The following is a 16,425-nucleotide window of genomic DNA, read 5'->3' as shown; positions in this document are numbered from 1 at the left end:
TCGTCTTTATAAAAATGTACACTCTTTGGTCCTAAGAGATCATGCAAACACACTCAATCACACACGAATAACCAAACCTAGTGAAGTAGGACAGGACGATTAAGTACATCCAATGTTATTCAGCAACTGTAGCATTTGGGTGATTTTGAATTCTCTGATTCAGCTGCTGAATTTGCAAAAAGCAGCTAACAGGATGTTGTGGGTAACGAGAGGTTAGCTGGGAGCCAAAATTCAAAAATCCATCAGGGACTTAGAGGACCTTGAGTGCCCATGGAGTTTTCAAAGGTGGCACCCCCACCTCCCATCACCCCCCAACGAGTCACAGCAGATGGCTGCCCCTCCCTAAACCAGAGGTTTCTTCCTGTTGATAGGGAGTTTTTCTTTGCCACCGTCGCCAAAGGTCTTGCTCATAGGGGGTCATCTGATTGTTGGTGTTTTCTGTGTACTTTTGTTACAATTTTTTTTAACAATAAAAAGCATATTGAGGCAACTGTTGTTGTGATTTGGTGCTATATAAATAAAGTTGTATTGAAATGAGAAAAAATTGATGGCATCTCATCAGGGCGAAAGACCAACAGTTCACAGATGACTAAACGTCCATCTCAGTGTGACGGATGTGATGAGCAACAGGTGTTTGGCCCATAATGACAAAATAAAACGAACACCATGTTGTGTTCAGTAAGACTTTAAATGAGTGACTAAACTCGTCAGGTAAATGTTTAATGAGGTCAAAAATAACACGTGCCAATCGTCCCATTTCCTCAGTTATATAATTATATAGAATTTGTATATAATTATGTAGGTCTATACAATCTACGATATACTTGGTCCTCTTTTTGAAACCAGAGGTGTCGCCTCCTGCTGGCCGGTAGAATGTATGCAGGTTTTTAGTTTTTGGTGCAACTCTATAGAAATGCAATTTTAAATCATCCCATTCAATCTGTTTTTGGTTTTTTGGAAGTAAAATTTACACAAACTTTGAAACAAGATCATGTGTTGCATATGGAGATGCACTCAGTTAAGACAAAAGTTGTTTAAATTAATGAAAACTCCAAGAAAACTAACAAAGCCTACATTAACATGAAACCTTCATTTAAACCTTCCCCTCCCCTAACCCGGTTTTATTTGGGTTTCAGTTTGAACCACTAGGAGATCTCGTCGGCTTTGAGTAGTATAGATCGTTTTCTTACATATTTCTTTGAAACAGCTGAACCGATACAGCTTCAGGATATGAGACAAAGCATGTGTGGTGCATTGAGGCTTCCACGTGATGTCTAGAGAAGCAAAGGCGCCAGGATTTCCCAACAAACCTAAAACAAAATATAATTCTAATAAACTAAGCAGTGGAGTTTTAAGATCTCTCTTTAATTCAGAAAAGCAAAGCAGATGTTCATTTTTCTCATAGTTTTCTTTGACTTTCCAAGATAAATAGAAATCCACACAAAAGTAGAAATTAAAATAAGACAACAGACGCTTGTTTGTGAACAATTATAATTTAGAAATTCATCCATAAAGGATATTCTCCTGTTTGCAGTGTTTTTCACTTGAAACAGCTCAGCAACATCTGGAGGATTCTTTGAATACATATTGAAGAAACAGACAAAACCCAGTGTTGTATTTGGTTTATTTCACTGATTTCATCTCCTGCTTTATGAACCACAGTCAGCAAAGCAGTCTGAAGTCACAGACACAAACCTGATTGTTTCACTTTTCCTTTCCTACTAAAGACTTTTTGTCCAGCTCTAAAATCTTAAAACTCAAAGCAGGAAACTCAGAGATGAATGTGAGCGTGAGCTGAGGGCGTGGACCAGCTCAGTGACCGTGTGAGGGTGGAGACCGACGTGGTGACCGGACTGCATGTTGTGTGGTATGTTTGGTGTTCCCAGTTCACTTTCAGTCTACAAATCCACTCCGTCTGTGGGGGAAAGCAAAAGCTCGGGAGGCGCGATGCAGATGGGAGGTGTGGCAGGAAAAGAGAGGGGGGGAGCAGCCTTTGAATGCCACCCCCCGAGGCCAAGGCCAACAAAGAAGAATTAAAAACATAGAAAAATACAAGAAAAGGAAGAAAAGAATGATTAAAAAGGCAAAGCTGCCTCAGAGGAGAGGCACGACGATGGTGATAATGCACAAAAAAAAAAGCTTTAGGAAAGAGCACCACATTGACGTCAGTTTTCATGATCTCTTGCTTGTGACTGACCTCACCTGCCTTTCATGCTGCAGGGGGAGGAGGGGGCTGACGGGGGCTCATGAAATACCTGAGCGAAATCTAGGGGGCTGACTAAAACCTGATGCAGTGAGCAACAACAGGTGAGTCGGCGCTCTCCAAGCATGCGGCGCACTTTCGCTCCGTTACACATAATCAATCCAAAGAAGTCTGCAATAAAAGCAAAATAAAAGCTCAAATGAAACCCTGCAGCAGGGGTTCATCAAAAAGAAACAAAAAGGATCTGAAAGAAGACAAAGCTGCGCCTGATTGGTCTAAATTAACAAGAAGCTTTACTTCTATTTGTATTTTCCAGAAGCCATAAAAATGAAAGCAGTTTTTTGAGGGCTTGTTTCACCCTCAGGTAAACCAATAAAACCGCCATCTTTCCTGTCACTGTGACAGCAGGTGGGTTACGCACAGCCATACGATGAAGTCTAAAGGAAACTCGCTGTCGTGAATGGAAATGTGTGCGTTTGTATTGCTGTACTGTGGCGGCTTAACACCCCCTCCAAATGGAAGTGCGTTTTTCTGTGGGAAACAGGAAGAGCTTGAGGCTGGATCGATCATGAGCAGTCTTATTGCTTTGCAGAGGCAGGTAGGTAGCTGCCGCGGTCTCCAGGTAGGACCAGGTACTTGGCTAGCTCTCCTCTCACTGTGCTAGATACAAGGGCATGCGTCATCCTAGTAACAAAGCAGGTTTGGCTAAAACGAACAAAACAAAAAGCACACCCCTCTGAGCCACAGCGAAGGGGACTGCATGGAAATAATGATTTTGTTTGGCACGCTGGGGCGAAAGAAGCGAGGAGGAGAACTGCAGAATGGGAGCAGGTGTCTTTTTGGGCAAGTCCAAGGCTATGAGAGCCCGCTGTGGGCAGGGCACATCTGTGCTATAATTCCTTCTAACACTCATAAAAACAAACTCATCACGTCTGCCGGCTTGACGTTTTCAGGGAACAGTAATCACAATCCACCTTTCCGGGGTCCGTCCTTCCAAACGTCTTGGCGGCAGGTGCTGCGAAGTCACGAAACTCTGCATCCTCGGCCAGTTTACGCACACGCACCGGGGTTCGGTGGCGTGGCGAGTTCATGTTTCCTGCACCATGTGTTTTAACAGTGTGTGTGTGCTGTCCTCTCTCGCCACATCAGGATTGGGTCAGAGTTTGTTCAGGTAGTGATGCTCGCTGTGTGGCGAGGAGAGGCCCCCGGTGATCGACAGGTACCACTTTTTTTCTTTTTTAAAATAGAACCTCTCTTCTTCTGTATATGCTATTTAAATATACACACTCAGCACAGCCAAGTCTACAATCATTAGCTTCATAATAAGAATATGAATAAACAATGATAATATAATATATATATAGAGAGTCGTCTGTAGCATGAGTTTTCGTCAGCAGCCATCACTAGAACATTCAGGGTGGTAATTGCATATGTACACGAAAAACAAAAAAGAACGTCATTTACATCCCGGTGCTTGAGGCTCAGGGTCACAATTCATGTGTGTTGATGGGGAGGAGAGGTGATGGATGCTGGTGTGTTATCTGAGTCTCTTCTCTGCCGAGTAGATGGACATGTAGTAGTCGTTGCTGCCTACCGCCAAGTGAGGCTGCAGGGAGACGGAGAGAAAAGACAGGGGAGGTTACTTACTTAAAGACTGTGTGTGAGAACAGACAGGAACATCTAAGTTGTGTTGAGAGCACCCCATTTATACTGCACTTTCCTTTAATCTAATCAGGGTAATCTAATAACACTCAAAAACCCGCTAACAGCACAGAAGGTTTCCTTCTGTGCAGACAAGCTGATGAGGATTTCTCCACGAAATTCCAGGAAAAATTAAGAGTTTCATATCAAACTTTAAACATACGGTTAGAAAAATACTTGCGTGCGAAGTGGTACATCTAGAAATGACTACCCGATGCAACAGCAGTGTGATGGCATACTTCGATTATTTTACTGATAAACAGCCAGATGTTTGTGGTTTTGGTCTGATATACTACACATGTAACCACTTTTGAGAAGTGGAAAGAAAAAAAATGACCTGCTAGCTAACTTGTTGCACAAACAGTCAAACCTGCAGTTCCAGAGATGGCCACAAGAGGCCGTCTCTACCACCAACCTTCCCGAGCTACAGCCATGCCCCAAGTAACACGTTAGCAGTTGTTACAAAGACAGTTTTAGTCTCTAATTCGTCGCTGCATGACATCTGGTGAATTTTTATACAACTCAGTGAAGTGGTCGCTTTCACAGCTGAGCGTGTCCCAGACATTTGTACTTGTTCTTAGAGCGACCAAAAACAAACTCTTGACTTTCCAAATGAAGTAATACCTGAAGTGAAAGTGACCGAACTCATTAATTATACATGTTGCTTGGTAACAACTTCGTAACTTTTTAACTTACATTTTTACTTGGTAACTTCTTTGGTAACCAACCCAGATAGTCAGTGTTGTCCAGTTTCGGACATTAGCATTCATTCGTCGTCATGTTTCTGACTAACTGCGAGCCCAGTATTCACCTCCCGTTGTTCTGATCAACCGCCGCTCCAGAGAAGAATACCTGACTCTGTGTACACCAGCTAACTCTGCCTGAGTGCTCTGATGTGGAGCTGGTGGTGGAGGTTTGTCACTAAAGCAGGTAACAACTGTGACTGGAGGCAAATTAAATGAGCTCTGAATAAGAAAACCAAAGAAATGAGCTAAACAAGTGATATTTCTCTTTGGGTTCAATCTGACAAGGAACATCTTGCACAATTTGCATAATTGTTTGATATAAAATTGATGAGTGCAGTTTTAAAAAGAAGACTGAATTGCAGATTAAATGCTGTGGCTAAATACCTCTAAAGGAAAGCTCACTCGAACATTTCCACTTTAGGATGCATTGTTTTTTTAAATTTCACTAAATTCTGAAGGAAAAATATTAGATTTTTTTTAACAACACTTATCTGTCAGGTACAGGTGTTAGCTTAACACAACAACAAAGAAGCAGCAGAATACACAGTCTAGCTCTAGTTTTACCCAGTGAGGATGGAAGGCTAAACAGCTGATGGCACCAATCCTTTGTCCCATGAAACCGTCATAGTACTTAATGTTGCTGATCACGTCGCCGTTTGCATTGTAGACCGCTATGAACTGGTTCATCGATCCACTGCAAGGTCGACAGCGAAACACAGAAGAGTCACACACGTGCATTCAGGTATTTACTTGAGGAAAAAGCATCTGATTCTCGGGGTTTGACCCAATGTCTAAGCAAACCAACTCACCAGGCGAACAGGTTGGCCTGTGGGTGGATGTCTAAAGCCGTTAAGCCTTTCACCGTCTGTAGCACATTGATGGACTCCGGCATCCGTGGCTCAAAGAAGCGCACGTCTCCGTTAACACTGACGGGATATCAGAGTCAGTACAGGCAAGAAAACATTCAAGTTACTGTCTGTGAGTCTGAGCAGGTGAAAGAGGATACCTGACGCTGATGATGTGCCCGTCTGTCTCCTTCTGTAGATGAGCTTTAACCACCCAGGCTCCGTGCTCCCTGTAGGTCATCACACGACTGCAGAAACACAACAAGCGTCAGTTCACTACGCTACAATGAGAGAGTTAAACCAAGTGACATCAAGTCAAAACAAACCATTTAAAAATATGTCTTTTGGTACATTTAGTGGTATTTTCACCACCAACAGGAGAGCCTCTAGTGTCTGATCATCCATAGGTGCATTGAGGCCAAAAATATCTGCTACTCACTGTGTTTTGATTCACTGACTCACTGCTTTGGGCCAACTGGGTGTGAAAAAGCCCTGAAGAATTAAATGATTGCAGCAGAAGCGAGAATAAAAACACGTGTCTTTCACATGAAGGAGCTTTTCTTGAACCCTCATCCAGCGACACTTTAAACGTCGTTACAGTCGTTTAAATTTCTTTTCTTCCTTAATTAGAAGCAAATCAAGTAATGTGACTAAGTGACCTGGCTGTACAGTAAAGCTTGGTGCACATTCAGTGGAAGGCTCTCAGCTGACCGCTTAGTTAAAACAGCGTGGTGACTTTCTTCTTGGCTAACCAGTGTGGTATTCAAAAAAACAAAAACTGAAGCTAAATGCTGCCTCTCTACATGTAATGAGGATGACACACCACTGGGTGGCAGAATGGCATCACGATGGGGAAAAAAAGTCTTACTGATTTCATTTTGTACGACCATCTTCTTGGAGCTGAGCGGCGCTTGAATTACCGAATAAGTAAAGAAACACTTTACAGTCGGAGCACAGATGTGCCAGAACGAGCACCTGATCGGTCTAATGCCGAATTTTAAGGACTCTTTTCTCCAAGCACTGAAAAAAGAAGCTTCTCTATACAAAACCCTGTTTCCTAAGACAGAGTCTCAACTATCAGCTCTGGACTGATCAACATGGGGAGGCAACAGTTGCTGAAAGATGTAACTCCCAGCCTGAGGGGCAACTATTAAATTAGCTTCATTTAAAGATTTATGGGCCACTTCATGTTTTAACTGCCTTGTTTTCCCCCTGGGGCTGAAATTAAAATAATGTTTAACCAAGCTGGGGGCACAGGGTCCATTAAAGGATGAGGCAACCCCAAAGGGAGATTTACAGCACACTATATACAATAAATATAGATTAGAGAAGTGAATAATGCACGAGTCTGGAGTAGGAGTAAATGCCCACAGAAACTGCCATGTGTGTTCTTCAGTGAAATTAAATAACGTTGAGACAGTAAAATAAAACCGTGCTGAGAAATCATAAATTTGAAAGTGATTTAATGTGATGAGAAAGTGATGATGGGAGGCTACCATTCATTGGGGCCCATCCTCCGATCAAAGACCCGCACAGACCCGTCACCCAGACCGGCAACGATCAGCGAACGCTGGGAGTCGCAGGAGAGGCTGGTCACACAGCTGTCCGCTCCTGTTGGGATGTCCTGGCGCACGAACACACACACGAACACACACAAATCCTCTTGTTAAGGTCTGTAAAGGTAACGCTCATTTCACATTAAACCTCCTTTAAAATCATCAATCATGTGCTCTGTTGGCTCATTTGAAGCTGGGCCCAGCATCAATATGCAGCCACAGGCGAGACTGGGGCCATTTGTACTTGTATTAAGCCCATCCATCATGACAATGATTAGCACACCGAGGTCCATTAGATGTGTAAAAACAAGGAGAAAAGAAAGAAACCACACTAACAGTACTGGCTCTGCCTCACACTTCCATTACTTTGCCCAAACAGACAGCAGCAGCAGCAGCAGCAGAGAGCTCTGTGAACACATTAAGTTTTAATGCGAAACGCCTCAAAAACAGGCTTGTTTTCATGTTTTAGCACCAACAAAGTAATGTGAGTTGTTCCTGATGAATATTACAGCTTAAATCTAAAATTCCACCAAAATGCTTCCACGCAGCGGCCTCGTTTGGGAAAAGTTGGAAGCTAGACTCAAAATCCTGCTAAAGGATTACTTTGGATAATTTTGTATTGTCAGTGAATCACGTGAAAAGACCAAAGTGTGATTTTTGGATACACAGAAGAGCTGATATAAAGTGTTTACGTTTATATTACAACAACGTCTTTGGGCTGCGCTCTGTAGAGGTCGCCACAGCGAATCATCTGCTTCCATCTCACCCTGTGCCAAACATCCAGCTCTGTCACACCAGCCCTCTGCACGTCCTCCTTCACTACATCCCTGAACCTCCTCTGATGTCTCCCTCTTTTCCTTTAATGTTTAGATTTATGACAAATGGCAATAAAAGTCTCATTAAGATTGAAATTCTACTTAGAAAGATGAAACCTGCAAGTCTCAATTTCTCTAAAACTTTCCAGAGACACGAAGGTGATCAATAGCACAGAGCAATAAACTAAATCAGATGAAGATGAAGGTCACAACAATGATTTAGGAACTAGAAGGAGGGCAGCAGAGAGTCACACTTGACTGACACAAACCACAACATTTTCTCCATTTGCCCTCGGGTCATCCTTTTACCCGATTTTATAAAACTAATGAAGAGAAACACAAAGCAGTGAGGTGGGCCGAGTACCTGGACCTTCATTTCTCTGTCAGTGTCCCAGATCCTGACGACTCGGACGTCTCCGGAGGTCATGAGGAACCCCGTCTCCTGCTCCCAGTCCACGACCATACCTGCTCCTGCAAACACAGGACGACACAGCGACACTTACAACAAGCACAAACGGGACTGTGCGCTCAATACGAAGCACACACCAGGATTATTTATTGTTTTCAAACAACAGAAGGTGGCTTTTAATCACAATTACACGAACAGCATAAGAATAATTTGCACACAATCTGCGAGCTGCAGTTTGAATTTGATGTTTTTTTAATTTCATTTAAAAAGGGACCTTTACAAACACTTATAAACACAGCTGCTAAACACACAGAACATGTGCTGATCCCAGTAATACACAGCCCACGCAATCTGTCGGAGGTTTCAGGAGGCTCACGCTGACACATGTACCAAGTCAAATGAAAGATTAGTGCAGCAGGCTCCTGCACCAGTGCGTCACTAATAAATACAACAGAAAGGAACGATCCAAAAATGAGCAAAAACCCTGCTGTCTGCAGAGTGTAAAGGTGCAAAAGAAATGTTTTTGCAGTAAAACTCGGACCATTCATGCAGACTGGAGCATTGTTTAGCATTTTGCACCCTCCCTGTCAGGACGACCACTGGGAGATGCAAACACTGACCCTGGATCTGCGCCTGTCAGCAGATTCCGGCTTTGATGAGTCAAATGGCACTCGAGCGAAAAAGTGAGGAAGGAAGAAGCTGAAGACAGCAGGACTCTTCGTATGCTGGCAGTCACAGCAGGAATCAAGTGAACAGTTCTGCACAAGCTGTGCTGGCTCAGGAACGTCTGCGGAGGGAAGCTAACTGCAGCCGACAGCGCGCTCCACGATGAGCGGCTAGGGTGTGACTGTTTCAGCGACCTTCCTCCACACGGCCACGGGTCAACTGGTCAATTATGGTCTCTAGTTTTGACACTATTTATTTGAACAGTTCAACAAACTGAACAGCAAATAAATGCCTCCTTTTATTTACTGCTCTTAGTCAGTTTGCAATCCTTTAACCCAAGTTTGAATGGGAGCGTGAGGATGAATGGGGTTTGTTCCTCTTACCCCTGCGACGGACTGGAAACATGTACCCGCCGTTTTGCTCTGTGACAGCTGGGATAGGCTCCAGCGACTGAACTGAATCAGCGATTAACAAAACAGATGGACGGGACTGGACGCGACTTTGTGCTAATACTCTAAAATAGTTTTAAGGAAAAACAGGAGGGCTCTCATGAAGGAAAATTATTTTCCTAAACTTTCCAGCAGGCTTAGTAAATATGAACTTTTAACAATTCTATTTTTTGTTCATGTCAGTTTGTTTGCACCCCTCTATGTGTTAGCCCTGCGACAGACTGGCGACCTGTCCAGGGTGTACCCTGCCTCTCGCCCCAAGACAGCTGGGATAGGCTCCAGCCCCCCCTGCAACCGTGAAGAGGATAAGCAGCACAGAGTGGATGGATGGAATCACCAATAGAGCAACTTCATGACGTGGTGGAACAGGAGAGCAGGATGTGCGGCTGACGAATCTGGAGCAAGTGCATGACGCTGTCATGTCAACATGAGCCAAAGTCTCTAAAGAAAAGGCAAAAGAGGGTCCAACGGGGTAGACTGATGAGTGTAGTTACAAGCCAACTTTGTGTGTATAGTCAGGGTTCAGCACCCCTCCAGGTATAAGCTGACCCCCCCTGCTGGTCCTATGCACCAGATGTCTTTATTTGTCTAACGATCCCTCGGCTGCTCCCATTCGCTGCTTTTCACACTGCAGTCTGACCTGCCTTTGAGTAAAGCAGAAACACTAATATTTGCCTTTGGCAAGCAAAATTAATCCAGAATAACCACTAAAATATCCACGTTCATAAAACAACAAACAAACAAAAGCCAAAACTTTCAAAGGTGTTCATTTAGCCATAATTTGAATGTAACAGCAAAGCCACTTAAATGCTACAAACTATTTACTGTCAAGAATAAGACAGATAAATAATTAAGCAAATGCCTATTGAGACAAGTGCAGAATATTCATAATTTACTGAAATGAACCACTGAAGGCAGCAGTGTAATTTCAGCTTTATCGCTGCACACAGTAATTCTGCCTCTCTCTCTCTTTCTGTCGCACTGAGGAAACCCAGACCAGTAATAACCTTTTTTTTGTGTCGGAGAAAGTGAGCAGGAGCTCGCCGCTTACATGCAGCGTCATCGGCCAATCGGCTGACCGTACAGTGAAAACAGAGAAGTTGCAGCTTCTGGCTGCAGCAAGGCAGATTTAAACTATGACTTAACATGCTTGATAGTGGCTGCACAGTTTTAAAGGGCAAAGCTAGCGGCATGCTATAATAGCAAATGGTAAGCAGATGAAAGTCACACGATTCTGAGAGTATTAACCTGAAGAGACCTCTGACATCAATCATCTGGATAACAGACTGGAAGCAAATCTTTTCTACCAAACGGCTCAGGATTAATACACGTAACAGGTTTCATGCATATTACACGTGCAAGACCTTCAAACTCCGTGCAAACAACTAAATTTATGTCTGAGTAGTTTCACAAAATAATCTTCAGCTAACCGGCAGTGACCAGCATTTTAATGGAGCTTTAACCACACGTGCTGCTTGTCTGCATCATTTTGGAGGCTTTTCTGCCTTCAGTGAAAGGAAATGATGGGCGAGACAGACAGGAAATGAGGGGTTACAAAGGTCACCGGGCAAATTAAAGCAAGGAAGGTTATTCTATTAAACTACAATGTGGGTGCACACAAACTACTTGATTCTCTGTACATATACAGTACGTGTCACTGCGTGTTGTGTTAAAAGCTTAAAGCCTGTGTGTTTTCCATTTTAATTGACATAATTTTCAAAGTACATAATGCATCTTTTTTTTCATTTTAGTTAACAGAATAAATATTCTTAGTTCACTTTGATAACCTTGGCGCAGATGGAGAAATGCATTTCCTACAAGCCAGAGTGCAGACGCTCTAATGGAGGGTTGAATGGTGGAGGAGAAGAAATAATGGGGCAGGTAGCAAAACACACATTAAAAACACACTCCATCTCTCTCCCCCTTTCTTGCAGGAGTGCTTTCACCACAGACGTTACAGAAACAGCCTCCTTTTCTATCCTCTTGAAACTCATCACGCCAAGCTTCATTTCCTCCTGTTCCTCCTCCTTTCTCTCTGAGTCACTTCCTCCTCCTGTTTTTACACAATCAATAGGCATCTCCAGCTCACCCACCTATGTCACCACCTTGCTTCATACATTCATCTCATTTTTTTTAACACTGCTTATTTTTATTCTAATTTGCCTCCTTTGCAAAACGAAGTGTAGATGGAAAGAGAAGAAGCTATTTTCTTTGCTCTTCCTAAACCTTGTTGAAGAGTGAACACGTTAATTATTAGAGATCTTTCCCGGCTGATCTCGGATCATTCACGTGTCTCCTTTATCAGTCGTGACTGTGCTTGCGCTGCTGTGTCACAATACCGCTCGACTTCGTTTACACTGTCAGGAAAACCCAAGCCCCGTGCGGCGGCTTCAAATCAAAGCGTGACGTCACCCGGCCCGCTCGGGCGTCACGCTGCCGGTGTGCCTTGGCACATGTTGGGGAATAGCATGCAGGGGAAACCGCTTCACAAGACTGTGCTCTGTCAGTGACACGCTCACAGTCGCGCGCGGGCTTCTCATGCTGTGAAAAGGAGGAGGCGGCATTCCCTTTGAGGCTGACAGACTGGTAATGAGGAAATCTGGGTTACAATGAGAGGAGGGGAGAAGGGAAGATTCCCCAGTGCACTGAAGTGTGTGCAGGAGGAAACGCACATCAGCAAAGTTTCCCAAAGATTTACATACAGCTCATCAACGCCTTCCTCTGTGTGCTCTCACAATAAGAAATTCTTTGGGCCAGTGGTTCCCAAAGTCAGGGGAAGACTGGAGTCAAATAAAATGATGCACAGATCTGCTCTTCCTGCAAAGCACTAAAGGACTGCCGGGCAGAACTAAAGCATATAGTGATTCTAAAACAAACGTCATTAATGCTGAAATAGGACTACAAATTAAGCACATGACAAGCAAAATATTAACTTCTGATGGGATGCAGCAGAGCAAGACAACACACTGCTTTCACCCTTTATTAGTTTCATCATTTGTTTTGGTAATGACACAATAAGAAGTTGGTCATCTTTGGCAAACGTTGCTTTTGGGAATGCTTTTTTGCTCCAAACATCCATTTTCTTGACCATATGTTTAGTTCAGGGTGGCGGGGGGCTGGAGCTGATCCCAGCTGTCAAAGAGCAATGAATGAAACAACGTCGAACTCAGGCTGCACTCCTGGCAAGTCAGCTGATTGCAGTGTTTACCACATATCCTCTGGTACTGCCAAATCTCACATGGAATAAGCTATTCGACTTCCTTCAGCCTGCCTATAGCTGCTGTGATTCTGCCAGCTGTGTCACAGCACACCTCCACCCGAGTGCCACCTTTTCACGCTGTGTCTAACTTGATCAGTGTCCTACCTGTTGGCACCGAAGCCTGTTCTGTTTTGTACAAAGGTCTTGCTCCTGCTCTCCCTGCTTACGCTTTTAGGTGCATTCACGTGGAAGGCAGGAAGGTCTCGGACCAGAGTCACAGCCCCAAACCAGAATTATTCCATACAGATCCTGACTGAACTCTGAGTTTGAAATTGTATTTCTTGTCTTTAATCAGGGATCTGAAACACGATGCTCTTTGAACACTTTTTTTCTGAAGATTTCCTTTCTTAACTGTGTCTATGTGATACAAAAGTCACATTTTCTATGCATCATGCTATTTTTAGTTAACTTTCTGGGCAAAGTGACAAAGAGCCCTATGTCTACAAACTTCCCAGATGTTCCACTGACTTGATGACTAAAAGAAGCTGATTAAAAGAAATATGGCTGACTTGTTGCTTCTGTTACATTCTAGAAAAGAAAGAGGATCAAAAGAGATAAAGGAACACTTTTTGAATTAAAATCAATGCTCAAAATAGCAGTGAAGCAGTGTGCAACCCCCATTCACCTCTGCTGGAGCCGATGCTTCAGTCCTAATTAAGATATATTAAGCTTGAGACACTCGAAGAACAATCAGCTGTACGCCTGCTTGCAGTCTTGTTTATCTCTCCATCTCTCTATCCAGGTGCTCCTCTCGCTAACTTCTCGCTTCCTCTATCTTTCCCTCGTCAACTCTTCTGTCCCACTTCAAGCAGCTAAATTCTCCCTGACGGCTGTCAAAAAAGTTCACTTTGAGTTCAGAGGGTCACAGATCTGAAACTTTAAACCAAACCTTTCAGTTCTGTCTCTTGCAGACAACACTCAGCTGCTCAAAACGGGATATCATCCTGCCTTAGAGGGAACCTTTGTGGGCCTGAGCGGGTCTTAGTTACCCACACAGAAATCAATATGGACATGGAGAATTGAGTTGTGAGAAGGAAGAAGCTGGCAAAGGGAGTGTGGGCAATGTTTCCTCAACTGGAAATCTGACCACATTACAGAGGTGGAGGCATAGATAACTTCCAGGTACAATCTCTCTTTAAATCTGGTATTTCGCCCTCTCTGCTTGAGTCCTCCCCAGTCTAAAACAGCACTGATATTGTTAGCAGATGGCCTTTCCCTTGCTGAATCTTCAACTGGGCAAAAAAAGCTAGTTTAACACCACTAACAGCCAGCAGGCTTGTGGTGGATCATCACTGCTCCGGCACCAGTTTGCTGAGAAAATCCCCAATTTGTGATATTTATCTATTCCTTTGCATAAATATCTTTGATTCACTCCCATCTTTCCTCTCCGGAGAAGACGCCTTCCTCTGCCTTCTTATTCTGCACCATTATCTCCAGTGATGGCCTAACTATCCCACACACTGCAGCTCATTAAAACCGGCGCTGAGGCCTTCCTGCTTCTTCTCTCCCTCAGCGTTTTCAATCTCCTCACTTTATCCTGTTTGCTTTGAAAAGGTCTTCCAGGATTCTGGTAATAAACCTCCAAGATTACTGGGAACTTACCCAGCACGCGCGTGCCTCTGATAGACATTGATGTCATGATACGGGAGTGTTCTGACAGGCAGGGAGACTTCCCCACTTTGGCATTTGGTTAACCTTTCAAAGAGCTCCGACCTGCTTGGCTGACACAGACCTCCTGAAATGAGCTCTAAGCGGCCGACATTATCACCTGTTGACCTGGTTATTGGGGAGAGGAGACTACTCACGCCATTTTAAATAACTTAAGGAAATGGGTTCTGATCCAGGATTGCTGCTGGAGGTCTCACAGGCAGGAATACAACGGCAACATAAATGAATCATTTTACACTGATAATCAATGTGATACTTTGAATATAATAAATACGAGTCAATTTTGCAAGTTTTCTGATGCCTTTAGCCAAAGTGTGAGGGTGGTTCAGACATCGCTAATCTTCCTGATTCACCTCCCAGTGGCTGCTTTTCTAAACTCCACCAACCAATCAGCTGTAGAAGATGATCTAGTTCACTTTGACACAGCAGCCTTGGCAGGAGGCGCCAGATCCTCAATATAAACACTGGCTTTACATCAAAAAAATAATAATTTACATATTTTAGGAATTTTATATCAAACATTTTTAGAATACTGCAGTGACAATAATTTATTTAGGTTTTTATTATGTAGTTCTTTAAAAATATGTTTACCTACAATACAGAGAAAATCTGTGATGTGCGTTTATGTAAAAGCTGCAGACAAAAAACTGCAGCCTTTTGTATCACTGCAACTCCACACAAGGTTCTGGAGGCCTGATGTTAACAAGGTCCCAGGCAGCAAGGCTGAATGTAAAGCAGGACACAAAGCGTGTCTCCATAAAACCAAAGAAGAGAGGTCTGCCCTACTTCTGCTCATGCACAAGAAGGGGGACAAAGAGAAAGACGATTAACGAGGAGAAAAAAGTAACTTAAACCTAATGGCATTAAAAGGAATAAAAATAAAACTAAGGACATAAAGCTGAGTTGTAACATATTGAAATTATGTGGATCAGAACTTAATTAGATCGGCTCTCAGTCTAATCTGCAGAGATGTGACGTTTGTGCGCTTCATTCCCTTTAACCCCAGAACAAATACTGATTAGAAATATCTGGTTTGCTCTCTCTGTGCTTCCTTCCAGCCTTAAATAAACACTAGCATGACCTCATTTTCAAGTCATCTCCAACTTTTCTTTCCTTATTTTCTCTCCATCTATCCTGTCTTCCAATCTTCTCCTCTGCCATCCACCTACTTATCCACCCCTTTTAACCCCTGTCTGACCTTCCCTCTTAAGAATTCTCCCATTTTTACCTAGAAACCTTATCCCTCTTGTTTTCTGCACAAAGCTCTACCTCCAGCGACAGCCTCTGCATACTAATGCAGCTGCAGAAGCTGCAGGAATAACTTCTCAGAGCCAGTTGCCAGCCGCAGTCCTGTAATTCCACTGTTTCCTCTGAAGTTTAACAGGCTGAACCCTCCAGTGAGACAGACACAGTCCCAATTAAACACAGACACCCATGGGACCAGATTAAATTTGTGTGTGTGCATGGTTTTTTTTTTTAAATAAATGAAAGAAGCTGTTTGAGGTGACGATGAAGAGTGACTGGAGAGTATGCAGCTATGTGAAAGTATTATTTTACATGCCGAGTTAATCAAATACCCATTTGCAAATGTGCCTGCAACTGAGTGTTCGGTACAAGGATCCCATAATTTCACAGCTGAATAACTAGCCAAGTCAAAGCGGTGTGTGCGTGTGGCTGAAGTTATGATGCATGGGTTTAAGGGTGATCTTTTTTGCAGTTCCTCACAATCTAAAGAAGCCAAACAATATTTCCACAGAGACTTTTTGGGGTTACAGTTTCAATATGATCACAACTAATGTGTCTCCTGTAGTGTGTAAACACTTTGAGGATGTTTGCATATATCCCAGAAAACCATTCCAGTGTATTCAGAGAGTGTTACGTTACTAAAAATGAAGCTTACTGCTAACAAAGAACCAACAGGTCTAAAGCTAATCAGCCATTTTTCACTGATTGTTGCCTTGGTCATGGAGATTTAGCTCAATTCTTTAGCTAATATCATTTAGACATGAAGTTCATATGGTCACATGACATTTACATGTCCTGCAGCTCTTTAAACTTTCCTGACTGGTTAGTTTTAAAGATTAGGGTGGTTAGTTAGCCAGCTAAAT

General features: G+C 43.2%; 1 protein-coding gene across 6 annotated transcripts in view; it reads right to left on the bottom strand.

Moving 5' to 3' along the window:
• Positions 1 to 1,607: 1,607 nt before the first annotated feature.
• Positions 1,608 to 16,425, bottom strand: part of rptor (regulatory associated protein of MTOR, complex 1) — a 188,051-nt gene continuing 173,233 nt past the window's right edge. For all 6 annotated transcript variants that reach the window (XM_025908055.1, XM_005470097.4, XM_003447979.5 and 3 more), the window contains 6 exons: positions 8,231 to 8,337; positions 6,992 to 7,119; positions 5,657 to 5,743; positions 5,460 to 5,576; positions 5,215 to 5,344; positions 1,608 to 3,809 (listed from right to left, as the gene is read on the bottom strand). In XM_025908055.1, the coding sequence (XP_025763840.1) occupies positions 3,741 to 3,809; positions 5,215 to 5,344; positions 5,460 to 5,576; positions 5,657 to 5,743; positions 6,992 to 7,119; positions 8,231 to 8,337 (638 nt within the window). In that variant the 3' untranslated portion in view covers positions 1,608 to 3,740. The remainder of the gene's footprint in view (positions 3,810 to 5,214; positions 5,345 to 5,459; positions 5,577 to 5,656; positions 5,744 to 6,991; positions 7,120 to 8,230; positions 8,338 to 16,425) is intronic.

The sequence above is a fragment of the Oreochromis niloticus genome, linkage group LG6, assembly GCF_001858045.2.
Source record: "Oreochromis niloticus isolate F11D_XX linkage group LG6, O_niloticus_UMD_NMBU, whole genome shotgun sequence".
Taxonomy (NCBI): domain Eukaryota; kingdom Metazoa; phylum Chordata; class Actinopteri; order Cichliformes; family Cichlidae; genus Oreochromis; species Oreochromis niloticus.
This window is presented reverse-complemented; position numbering and strand designations above follow the sequence as displayed.